The sequence below is a fragment of the Saccopteryx leptura genome, chromosome 11, assembly GCF_036850995.1.
Source record: "Saccopteryx leptura isolate mSacLep1 chromosome 11, mSacLep1_pri_phased_curated, whole genome shotgun sequence".
In the NCBI taxonomy this organism is placed as follows: domain Eukaryota; kingdom Metazoa; phylum Chordata; class Mammalia; order Chiroptera; family Emballonuridae; genus Saccopteryx; species Saccopteryx leptura.
Window position 1 is genome coordinate 14,980,250 of NC_089513.1, and position 12,807 is coordinate 14,993,056.

The window sequence follows — 12,807 nt, forward strand, 5'->3', positions numbered from 1 at the left end:
ATATTTTAGAGACGGGAAAGGTCCTTGGAGAATCTATTCTCTTCTCATTTTATACAGAGACATCAGGTAACATGTTTATGAACTCCGCCAATACTGGAAATTTAAAGTTTACTCTTAAATGCTAATGATAAGCAAGGCAAACATCTTACTTAAAATAACCAATCAATTCATTTCAATTATTATATTGTGAAAATATGCTGCCATATAGTATTTGTGCTTCTGTGTTCTTTGACTTATTTTGACTTTTGACTCAATCTATGAGGGCTAAAATTAAAAGATCTAGTATAAGGTTAAAATTTGGAAGGCAATAGTTATTTGAAAGGTAGTCCTTCCTTTCTACTGTCTTTAGCTACAAGAAGTTACTTTTTTTATTAAAATTTTTTTTTATTTGGGGGGGTGGCAGAGACAGACTCCCACATGCACCGTGACTGGGATCCACCCGGCAAAACCCTACCAGGCGTTGCTCTGCCCGTCTGGGCTGCTGTCCCCATTTCTCAGCAACCTAACTATTTTATTTTAGCACCTGAGGCCAACTTTGCTTGAACCATTTTAGCATGGCTGTGGGAAAGGGGAAAGAGAGATAGAGAGGGGAGAAGGGGAGGGTGGAGAAGCAAATGGTTACTTCTCCTGTGTGCTCTGAACAGGAATAGAACCTGGAACTTTCGCATGCCAGGCCGATGCTGTGCCACTGAGCCAGTCGTCCAGAGCCAGAAGTGTTTCTTATAACACCAGTTAGTTCATACATGATTGGTGAATAGAGTAATGATGGCAGTATCATGTAGAAGTTGTGTTGGTTCAAATTATATTTTTTCTAGGTGGTGGAGAGCAAGGATAGAAATAGAATCTTTAGCGGTTCTATTTCAGGGGAAGGAGAAAAGCCCTCAGCCACATTGTTCATTTTAAATATCCCCTAAGGTGGCCTCTAGGTCTGAGCCACCTGCCTAGCTGCCTAGGTATTTCCTGAGGACTAGCTACTGGTTTTCTTAGGGATATTTTTACAAAATTGTGTGGGTTTAAGAGGTTTGCCTCAATCATATTTTTCCCATAAGCTCTCTGTTTTGAGTGCATTCTTTACAGACGGGAGATTTTTCAGGAATCAGTGTAGTACAGTGTGTCCATAAGTCATGGTGGACTTTTGACCGGTCACAGGAAAGCAACAAAAGACGATAGAAATGTGAAATCTGCACCAAATAAAAGGAAAACTCTCCCAGTTGCATACCTATTCAGGCTCACACACAGATTTTTTAGGGCTCCTTATGTAGCTATCCTGTATAGCCTCTACAGACTCGTCACTGACAGATGGCCTACCAGAACGGGGTTTCTCCACCAAACTGCCTGTTTCCTTCAACTGCTTATCCCACCGAGTAGTTATTCCTATGTGGTGGCGCTTCGTTATAAATGCGCTGATATTCATGTTGTACTTTGGTTACAGATTCAAATTTAGCGAGCCACAAAACACACTGAACTTTCCTCTATACGGTCCACATCTCGACTGGCATGGCTGTGGGCTGCTCCGCTGTATACACGGTGTTACGTCATCATCTGCACATACACACATGCTACCACATCATCCTACAGAAACTGGGAGGGTTTTCCTTTTATTTGGTGCATATTTCACATTTCTATCGTCTTTTGTTGCTTTCCTGTGACCTATCAAAAGTGCACCATGACTTTTCGGATACACTGTATATAGTCTAAAGACCTGTGCTTCATTTGTGACAACTTATTTAACACTTTAAAATAAAAATAACCTGTTCATAATAAAAAAAAAAGCAAAGGATGCAAAAGTATGGATAATTTAAAAAGTCTCCCCTAAACTTGTGCGTGTTGGAGATGTGATCATACAAACATTTATCATGAGACTCAGTGTTCTTTACACAGTACAAATTATTCTTAACCTCTGGTGTGAATTTTTTATAACTTTTAAAACTATTTCTTAATTGCCATTTAGATTGTTTCTAAATTTTTTACTATTACAAACATTGCATTGAACTTTCTTATACATATTATTGTGTAATTGAGTAAATGGTAAGATAGGATTGACTGTCCTGGCCTGGTAACTCGGTTGGTTAGTGTTGTGCCCATATGGCAGGGTCGTGGGTTTGATCCCCAGTCAGGGCACATACAAGAATCAACAGTGAATGCAGGAATAAGTAGAACAACAAATAGATGTTTCTCTCTCTCTACCTTTCTCCCTCTCTTTCTCTCTCTTCCTCTCCTCACTTCCTCTCTTTAAAATCAGTTAAAAATAATAGGATTGACTTTTAGAAATGTGATTGTTGAATCTTGGGTTGTATTTATTTAAAATTGATAAATAATGACTAAATGGTGTTTCAAAAAGTACCTACTAATTTATTCTTCCATCCATAATGTTTAAGAAATTAATAGCTATAAATGTTTGTTTCTTTACAGTTCAGTCTCAGGGCCTGTTTGAGGATTGTTAGATCCAAAAATCTCCTTTCAGAAGCATCAAGTTTAATATATAAGAACTTAATAGTTATTTTCTTAGCATTACAGTATGAGGCTTAAGGATGGTACAGCATAAAAATGCTAATAAAAATGTTAAGAATGGAAAGACAGACACAGTTTGAGTTTGAACATGTGCTTTTGAATTTTTTTGTGTGTTTCTGTCTGCAAAAACTAATATGTTTTATTTTTTGCCTTTTTATTGTACCAATACTGTACATTCTTAACTTCTTAATTTATAAAGCTTCGTGATAGTTCTTAATATCTGTGAATATAATTTCTTCAGTTTTGAACCTTAGAATGGCTTGGGCTCTCCTGGGTATTTCCTTATGCATTTTAGAATTTAAATTTGTTAACGTTTCAGGAACACCTGCTGGGATTTTATGTGGACTCTAAAGACCAAATTGAGAATTGACATCTTGAAAAAAACTGAATTTTCTAATTCATAGACATAATATATTCCTTCATTTATTTAGGTCTTCCTTAAGTTCTCTCAGTAAACAACACTGAAGGCAACACTACTAGACTTCTAGATTTATAATACAAATCTGTTGTCATTAAGACAATGTGGTATTGCTGCACGTATATCTAAATTGGCCAGTGGAAAGGACTAGAAAGTCTAAAGCCAGGATGATCAGAATTGGTTTTGTTTTAATTGCCATGTTTTTTAAAATATAAATGAGCACAGTCTTTGGTGTGATTTTACAAGCATCTCTTACCTCTCTCATAGGTGTGGGCCGTGTTTAAGGATTGCCCCAGCATTCAGTACAATGAGTAACAAGTACCCACAGGCTGTCTTCTTGGAAGTAGATGTACACCAGTGTCAGGTAAGGAGAGGGAGTTCTTTAAACAATTATTTACAGATTGGTTTGAATTTCACATTTAATACCATCCTTTATTTATCTCTGTATGCATATAGTACTTGTTTCTTTGAAGATAACAAAGTGTTATATTGATATGATTTTTATAAATGCCATTATAGTGGCGTTAGTTAAGAAGGGTAGTTCAATTATTAGTTGCTTCTGAGTTTGTTTATATTCATAGCTTTCTGATATAAAATGATTGCTGTTGTGTTGTTAAACTAATAAGGTCACCTGGCAGTTCTGTATTGTTTTTTCTTACATTTATTTTTTGCAAATCTAGAATTTTATCTTCTACTACAGAGGCATTGGCTGATTAGAAAGCCATAGCAGAAAATTCTTGATTATACAGGTGTGGCAAAAGTAGGTTTACAGTTGTGAGGACACAAAACAGAGTTTATGCTTATATTCTTATTTATTATTTATAATTGTATTTTCCATATAAACAACTGTAAACCTACTTTTGCCCTACCCTGTAGTTCGATTTGCATTGATCAGTTTGTAATCTTAGTAACAAAGCTGAACACTCAGCAGAAATTTTAAAATATTGGTTACTTTTGATTGAGCCACAGTGTTGTAGGTAGGTTGTCCTGATTATTTAGTTAGAATGGCTATAGGACAGTCCTACATTTTCATATGTAGCAATATGGAAGAGTTGCTTGTTCTAACACTAAAAATATAGTCTTTAGCTCTAAGGGACAGCGCGGTAGCTACTTGTTTTTGTTTGTTTGTTTTTGGTGAGGGAAGCTTTGTTTTTGTTATATTTCTGAGTGTGAAAATGTTTGAGAGTGTTATATAGTTTGTAGTGAATAGTTTGGGGATTTGGTTAGCATAAACCATGGTCCCATATATTGTTTAGTACATACTATGTCACATGCTACTGGACTGTAACACTGGCTCTGATTGTAAGTATTCACTGTCTCTAATCTGGAAGTGCCGTTTTCTGGGGCTGTGCTGTCACTACATATCTCATTTGTTTCTCTCTACATTTTTTTAAAATTTTTTTTAAATTTTTTTACAGAGACAGAGTCAGAGTAAGGGATAGACAGGGACAGACAGACGGGAACGGAGAGATGAGAAGCATCAATCATTAGTTTTTCGTTGCGCATTGCGACACCTTAGTTGTTCATTGATTGCTTTCTCATATGTGCTTTGACCATGGGCCTTCAGCAGACCGAGTAATCCCTTGCTCGAGCCAGTGACCTTGGGTCCAAGCTGGTGAGCTTTGTTCAAACCAGGTGAGCCCACATTCAAGCTGGTGACCTTAGGGTCTTGAACCTGGGTCTTCCGCATCCCAGTCCGACGCTCTATCCACTGCGCCACCGCCTGGTCAGGCTCTCTCTACATTTTTATTGTGGGTACTAGAAAATGTAAAGTTACATACGTAGCTCATATTAGTTTCTTGCATTATATTTCTTTTGGACAGCACTGTTCTAAAAAAAATCTTTTTTTTTTTTTTTAAGTGAGGCTTCAGGAAGACTTCTTTGTGTAAACTTTCTGCCTTTTTTTTTTAGATGATATAGTGGTGCCTGTTCATAGTATTTGAATACATAAGGTGACATATTGGCTTTACTATTTCTTTTATAATTCTCATGAATCAGTACTTATTAATAATTTTTATTCACAAGTTAGTCTTGTAATAAGTATGGAGTTAGAGCAGAATTTAAAAATAGCTGTTGTAGTATGTTTGATGGGAGATCAGAAGTCACTTCTATAAGAGCATATATAACTGTGTGAGGATTGTGATGCAAAGGGTGTGACTTTGTCTTCACGGTCAGATGGGCTACTGTTTTTCAGATGTGTGTTTTTTACTAGCACCAGTGGTTTGTGTTGACATACCAATACCCATTTGGGATACAGTATTTATTTGGTATTGCAAAGCAGTTTCTGTACGGGAAGCTAATTGTTCTACTGGGTGAAATATTCAGCACTAAAACTGATAAAAATACAGGGCTCTTCTTCATTGTGGATGTAAAGCTAACAGTATAATGTAGTTGTGTCTGAATGGCTAATGTAGTTTAGGGAATAGGCCTGCTTTTTCTTAAGTAGCAATTAGGAATAAATTATTTTACATGTCTTTAGCCCATTGTTGTGATACTTAACTTCCATAGAGATATAGAATGAGTACTGAAAGTGGTTTAAGATTAGCTCTAATTCATAATGCTGTGTAACTTGCCAATTCTAGGGAACAGCTGCCACCAACAATATATCAGCGACACCTACGTTTTTGTTTTTTCGAAACAAAGTGAGAATTGATCAGTATCAAGGAGCAGATGCCGTGGGATTAGAAGAAAAAATCAAACAGCACTTAGAAAATGACCCTGGAAGCAATGAGGACACAGATATTCCAAAAGGCTATGTATGTAGACTTACAGTAACGTCATGATATGTCTTCCATTTCCATGATTTGCTGGAATGAATCTACTGTGTTTTCATGTTTTATCTTTTACTAGTTTAAAATTAGGAATACTTTCAAATAAGAACTAAAAGTAAATTCACTGGCTGGTTATTGGGGTTTGTTTCCATGTGCGTATTATAACTTGAGCCCCTGTCATAAACTATTTTTCTGAATTTCTCCAAATATTCTCTGTCACTTTTAAATCTGCTTTCTGAACTACTTTAATAGCTGTTTTAAGACTAAAAAATACATTTTGCCCCCCAAAAGTAATGTGCTACTTACTGATTTTGTTTTAGAACCAAATATGACTTCAGTATTGGATATAATTTTTCAATTTTAAGAGTAACTTATTTTAAATAATAACTTGAAGACTTAAACATTTTTGAAAACTAATACAGGTAGTTATAATGCAATATTTTTATATTTGAGAATTATTCAGGAAATAAGTAAAATTCAGAAGTAGTGCTTGATGGTAGCTGATTTGTTTATGCGCTCTGGTAAATAAAATTGTATTGGCAGATTAAAAAGTAATTTTAAAAAAAAAGACTTCTAATATTTGACCTTAGAACTAGCTATAGGTTTTGTTCTACAAATTTGTCATCACTTATTAAAATCAAATCAGACATAAATAACCCTAATTTGTGGGGTAAGTTGATCTTTCTCTAACCAAAAACTTTTAAGAATATAAAAGTTTTTGTAACTTTGTGTATTGTGTTGGACCTTTCCCCTCCCTACAATGAAAGGTGAAATTTATTAAAAACAGTTGACAGTAGTACTACAAACACATATACCCTTCACTTATATTCATCAGTTGTAACTGTTTGCTGTTTTTGCTCCATCTTGTTATCTGTCTACTTTTAACTTTTGCAAAAGCATCTAACAGTGAGTTGGAGGCGTCATGGTGGATCATCTCTCAGTATTTCAGCTTGTAGCTCCTAAGAACAAGAAGATTCTTCTACAATAAGCATGACACCATTATCAGTCCTCCACATAACCATGACACCATTATCACTCCTAAGAAATTTAACATTCCAACAGTATCTCTGCTCTGCAGCCTACATTTAGACTTCCTAATCTGTCTTCACAATATACTTGATAGTTGTTTCCTCTATGTAGAATCAAGTCTACATTGCATTTAAGTTGACACTTCTCTCTAGTGTTTGTTAGTCTGGAAACTTCTTCTTTTTCCTTTCATGACTGCCTTTTTGGAAAGTTTAGACCAGCATTAGTCTAATATGATATAATAGCCACTAAGCAAAAGTGGCTGTTGAGCATTTGTTATGTGACTAATGCAACTGAGAAACTGAATTTTTAATTTTATCTATTTTTAATTAAGTTAATTTTAGATTGTCATATGTGGCTAATGGCTATCTCATTGTACAGCTCTGGTCTAGACCATCTGTCTATAGACTGTCCCACAATCTGGATTTGTCTTGATTGGTTTTGCATGATTGGCAAGTTGATCTTGCCACGATTGGCAAGATCACGATTGGCAAGTTGTTACATAGGTGATACTTACTTCCCAATACATATCGTCAGAATATGTCAGCTTGCAATTATATCAAATATACAGTATAATGCCAATATGCTCCAGATACTCAAAGCACTTTAATGCAGCTGTTAGATGTGATACTTGTTTTGTGCGTCCCATGACAAATAAATCTTAAAATCTATTTAAAATAATTTATCCATTCAGTTTATTTTCATCTCTTAAGGTATTGGAAATGTGACCCCAGTGTTGTCTTCATGCCTGGATCTTAATCTAAGCTGTAGTATTGAAGATGCTGCTCAGTAGGATAGAAGACATGAGCATTTAAAAGATTTTGTTAACACTGCCCTCACGTAGTTCAGCATAGTTCTCCAACAGGGGACTCTGGCTCTTCAGGGCTCCGTTTCCCCCTCCCTCCTTTTTTGATTTGGCTACAATATGTCATGCTGAGTAATATATTTAATTTTTAATGTCATGACATTTAATGTAATACAAAATAATATTTGGTTTGGAAAACATTTAGGCTACCACATGAATAATTAAGGTCTATCCTAATGGATTATTACCATATTGATAATTACTTGGCATGTAAAAAAGTTTCCTTTAATCTTTCAGAACTATATACCTGCATTAGTATCTCTGGATAAAATTATAGTAAAGGCTCTGTGATAGAACAGTGTTACATGTAACTGATACTCTGTAATACTTGGTAAACTTTAAAAATTGTCCTTATTTAGCAGATAAAGTGGATACTTTTCTAGAATAGTAGTTTATCAAAATCAGCTCTACAAGAAGCAGATGCTTAAATAGTCCAGTCACCATAGAGAGAAAATAGTAAAAGAGCTTGTCTGTATCGGCCAGGATGGATTCACAGGGGAATTCTACCAAATCTTAAGTGTCAGGTAGCCTTGTGTTACTGCAACTACCATAAAAAAAAGAGAGACAACTTTTGAGCAAGGGTTCACCGGCTCGGCTGGACCCTCTGGTCAAGGCACATGAGAGAGAGCACTCAGTGAACTAAGGTGCCACAACGAAGAGTTGATGCTTCTTATCTCTCTCCCTTCCTGTCTGTCTGGCCCTCTCTCACCAAAAAAAAAAAAAAAAAAAAGAAAGAAAAAGAAAAAAAGAAATGGAAGAGACATGTTAACCAAATACAGTCCTTGTACTTCTTTTTTGGCCCTTATTCTGAATCTAGCCATTCAACTATAAAACATTTGTTTACTGAGTCCTTATTTCTTAGAAATACACACTAAGAATGAAATGAAATAAAAGTCTAAGTTATACTTAAAAGTAATCAGGAGCATGGTTGGGGCCTGGTTGCAGGTACGGATGAAAATAGAGTGCACGAGTTGATGTTTATTGTAGATGGGAGGTGGGTACGTAGAGTGCACTGTATTCTGTTTATGTGTGTTTGACTTTCCATAGTAAAAAACATATTAAATTTGTATTTGTTAGTCTTCTTTAATCTGAGTTCTTGGTGGAAATAGGTTTAAAGAGTCATGACCACTAGAAGAGGGAGGTAGGCTTTCTTTAGATCTTATGGATATTTTAATTTGCATATTTTCCACTGCAAAATACTGATATTAAAAAAGTGTCAGTCAATATTTTATAATTTAGTTTTAAAGACTTGGTTTCTGATATCAAGTGGGCTAAGGAGTTTTGGCTTTAATAATTAGTGGTAGATCTCAGTCATAAATTCAAATGAAAGGATTATTATTCAAGTTTAAATAACTATATTAAAAGAGATGGACTTTTCCTCCAAATTGCCTAATCAGAGAGAATTGCATATTTAAGTTTCATATTAAGATTTTTATACCAAATCCAAATGCTTTAACTAAATTCTTGATTTAATCTTTTCAGATGGATTTAATGCCTTTCATTAACAAAGCCGGCTGTGAATGTCTTAATGAGAGTGATGAGCATGGGTTTGACAACTGTTTACGAAAAGACACAACCTTCTTGGAATCTGATTGTGATGAACAGGTAATTGAATGCCTAAGCTGTGGCTTGTGGGGATTATCAGTGTTTATGCCTGCCTTGTTTTGGATCGTGTTTCCATCTCGTCCATGGCTTTATGTCTGTCCTTCCAGATGGCCATTGTTCTTTCTTTCTTAAAACGTGCGTTTTCTTTGACGCCTGTCCACTTGACCATGCAGACCCGCCTCCTCTCTGCTGCATGTGAGCTGCCAGGGGCACTAGTGGCTAGGGGGACTCCTGGGTTGGCCCCACTGCTGAGCTGAACCTTCCCCACTCTTGAGTCCTTTTGTTCATTCTGACCTGCCCTTTGAACTTTCTGATCACCCAGAACAAGCACTTGCTATACATCAGGCGCCCCCCCCCCCAGGTGTGAGCTTGTACTTCCCCTACTTCCCCGCATTGCTGTCACGGAGGGGGTACCTGCTGCCTTGATTGAGCCATCGTTTGTCTTGACTGTTATTTTCCTTAATTTACTCTGTTCCACTGACTGGTTTGTCCCCATTCTAGTTCATCTACATATTCACAAAAGCTGTTTTTTTCTAAAATATAAATCTGATCATGCTTCTTTCTTAAGAGTTAAATGATTCTTCACTGACTTCAGGAAGGGGTGTCAGTTCTTGCTGACCTGACCTGTTTCTGGCGCTCACTCTCATCCTGTCACCTTCAGATCCCTAAATGTAGCATGCTTATTGTATTTTGATACACCATTAAGGGTCAAGTATAAAAAGTACTTTAAAAAAGTACTTACATAACCGAAGGATATAGTTTAGGTATTTTCTTCGGCGGACATACCAAAATGATTCTTTTTATTTACAGAGACAGAGAGAGAGTCAGAGAGAGGGATAGACAGGGACAGACAGACAGGAACGAAGAGAGATGAGAAGCATCAATCATTAGTTTTTCGTTGTGACACCTTAGTTGTTCATTGATTGCTTTCTCATATGTGCCTTGACCGTAGGCCTTCAGCAGACCCGAGTAACCCCTTGCTGAAGCCAGTGACCGTGGGTCCAAGCTGGTGAGCCTTGCTCGAACCAGATGAGCCCGCGCTCAAGCTAGCAACCTCGGGGTCTCAATCCTGGGTCCTCCACATCCCAGTCCAACGCTCTATCCACTGTGCCACTGTCTGGTTAGGCACCAGAATGATTCTAAAAGCATAAATCTAAACCCCAATTTTCTTTGCTCCAACCAGAGCGACCTTATTGCATAGTTTTGAGAAGATCGTTCACACCGTGTTCCTTGAAAAGGCACTCTGAATGTAATTTGACGGTGCAGATCTGCAGGATTTGCTACAGCTCTCCCGGAGTCTTTCTGCCTGCGGAATCTTCCTCCCAGGGTGGAAGCGTAGGCTCCTACATCTGATAGTCTCGGCTATCAGAGGATGAAGCGAATGAGTCAGTTTCTGAGAGAGAGGCATTGCCACAGTGCTTCGTATCTATTTTCTTATGTGGCCATCTAAATTCCATTAGATGAGTTAGAGATTGAGGTCTAGAGGTGACTGTAGAGCTGTCAGAGTCCTCCTTCTCTTGAGTTTTGGATCAAACAGAGACCATTTGAGGGCTAGTCTCTCCACATGACTTGTGCATTGTCTCCAAGTTGTCAGGTGACATGGGTACATGCCTGACAAACTGTCCTAGAAAACTTTAAGCTTATATGCTAACAAGAGTAGTTTAAATTTTATTTTACTGTGGGAATTTTGTTTGAGTTTTTCGAAAGCAGATTGCTTGCCCATTTATAAGTCACAAGACCTGAGGGTTTTATGCATAATTTTAGGTAATTATTCCATTAAATTTTTTGTTGTCATTTCCTTTTATGAATTATAGATAATTGTATTTTTTAAATGTTAGTTTAATCAAGTGACTTTCAACTTACTGATTTTGCATATTACATTGGTTTTGTTAGATTAATTAAAATTTTTTGCCTCTGAATTAATTCTGCTGAGCTGTCCTATATATTCAGGGTGTTCAAGAGCTCTTTTAAAATGAAACTATTATTTTCTTCACAGCTGCTTATTACTGTGGCATTCAATCAACCTGTTAAGCTTTATTCAATGAAATTTCAAGGGCCAGATAATGGTAAGTAATGGATATTTTCTCTCATCTATCTATCTATCTATCTATCTATCTATCTATCTATCTATCTATCTATCTATCTATCTATCGGTGAGAGGGGGGAAGATAGTGAGGCAGACTCCCGTATGCGCCCCAACCAGGATATACCCAACAGTTCCGTCGGGGGCAGGTGCACAAATACCGAGCTTTTTTTGGTGCCTGAGGCTTATGTGTTCCAGTGGAGCCATCCTCAGTGCCTGGGGCTTGAACCAATCAATCCATTGGCTGCCAGAGGGGAAGAGGGAGAGAAGGGGAAAAAGCAGATGGTCACCTGTGTTCCCTGACCAGGAATCAAACCCGTGATATCCACACACCTGGCCGACGTTCTATCCACTGAGCCACTGGCCATGGCCAGGTAGTTCTCTTAACTAACCTTTTGCTCTGTAGAACTGTTAGCAAGTCTACCTCTATTTATTATATAGAAACATTTATTCCTTGCTTTGGGAAAGAGTGGAATTGATTTTGGAACAAAGCACGGATATACATGAATGGGCAAATAATGTGAGATTTATTTCTAAAGCGTTTAATTTTAGAATTCAAGTTTCCTCTTAATCTAAAAGCAAGTAAATCCTTTCTTCCAACTATTGCTCTAAAACTGTAGGTTCGAAGCAGCCATTTTTTTAGAATCGGAACTGGGAGATATTTATTCAAACTCCTGTTATAGATGGTAAAACTAAGGCTCTAAATTCTATTTGTGCTCTGTTAATGGATTCATATTCTTTATACATATGATCCCTTAAATAGGCTTGTACAGACTTGTCATTTCTCTTTTTATTAAATAAAGAATTTCCCTTATTCACTACCCACCCCCCTTTTTTTCTGTTTCCGTTGAGGTTTTTATGTAGTTGGAGTGGGGGGAGGGGAAGGGAGTAGGGCCTAGATGTTAGTTTTGGTTTTGTTTTTTAATTGATTGGAAGAAACAGCCAGCACACTATTTATCATATGGCATTCCGTTTTCATTTGTTACTTTAACTTTTCATGTATTAGTGAATTTTCATTACTGAAACCATGTCTTGATTCTTAAAATACGAAGTATTGTAAAAGCAAATACTGTAGAAATGATCATTAAGCAATGTAAGTATTTTAAAAATGAAACAGCCAGAAAATATGGGTCTTAGATTATACTCTGAGGTTAAAAGGTTTAAGACACTATAGATACGATTTTTTTTTTAATAATTTTATTTTTTTAATGGGGTGACATCAATAAATCAGGATACATATATTCAAAGATAACAAGGCCACGTTATCTTGTCGTTCAATTAGGTTGCATACCCATCACCCAAACTCAGATTGTCCTCTGTCACCTTCTATCTAGTTTTCTTTGTGCCCCCCCCCCCGTAACCACCACACTATTATCAATGTCTCTTAGTTTCACTTTTATGTCCCACCTACGTATGGAATAATGCAGTTCTTGGTTTTTTCTGATTTACTTATTTCGCTTCATATCATGTTATCAAGATCCCACCATTTTGCTGTAAATGATCCAATGTCATCATTTCTTATGGCTGA

General features: G+C 36.7%; 1 protein-coding gene across 2 annotated transcripts in view; it reads left to right on the plus strand.

Annotated features, from left to right (window-relative positions):
• TXNL1 (thioredoxin like 1) overlaps positions 1-12,807 on the plus strand; it is a 38,184-nt gene that overhangs the window by 8,348 nt on the left and 17,029 nt on the right. For both annotated transcript variants that reach the window (XM_066352683.1, XM_066352682.1), the window contains exons 2-5: positions 3,197-3,293; positions 5,512-5,685; positions 9,074-9,196; positions 11,193-11,262. In XM_066352683.1, the coding sequence (XP_066208780.1) occupies positions 3,197-3,293; positions 5,512-5,685; positions 9,074-9,196; positions 11,193-11,262 (464 nt within the window). The remainder of the gene's footprint in view (positions 1-3,196; positions 3,294-5,511; positions 5,686-9,073; positions 9,197-11,192; positions 11,263-12,807) is intronic.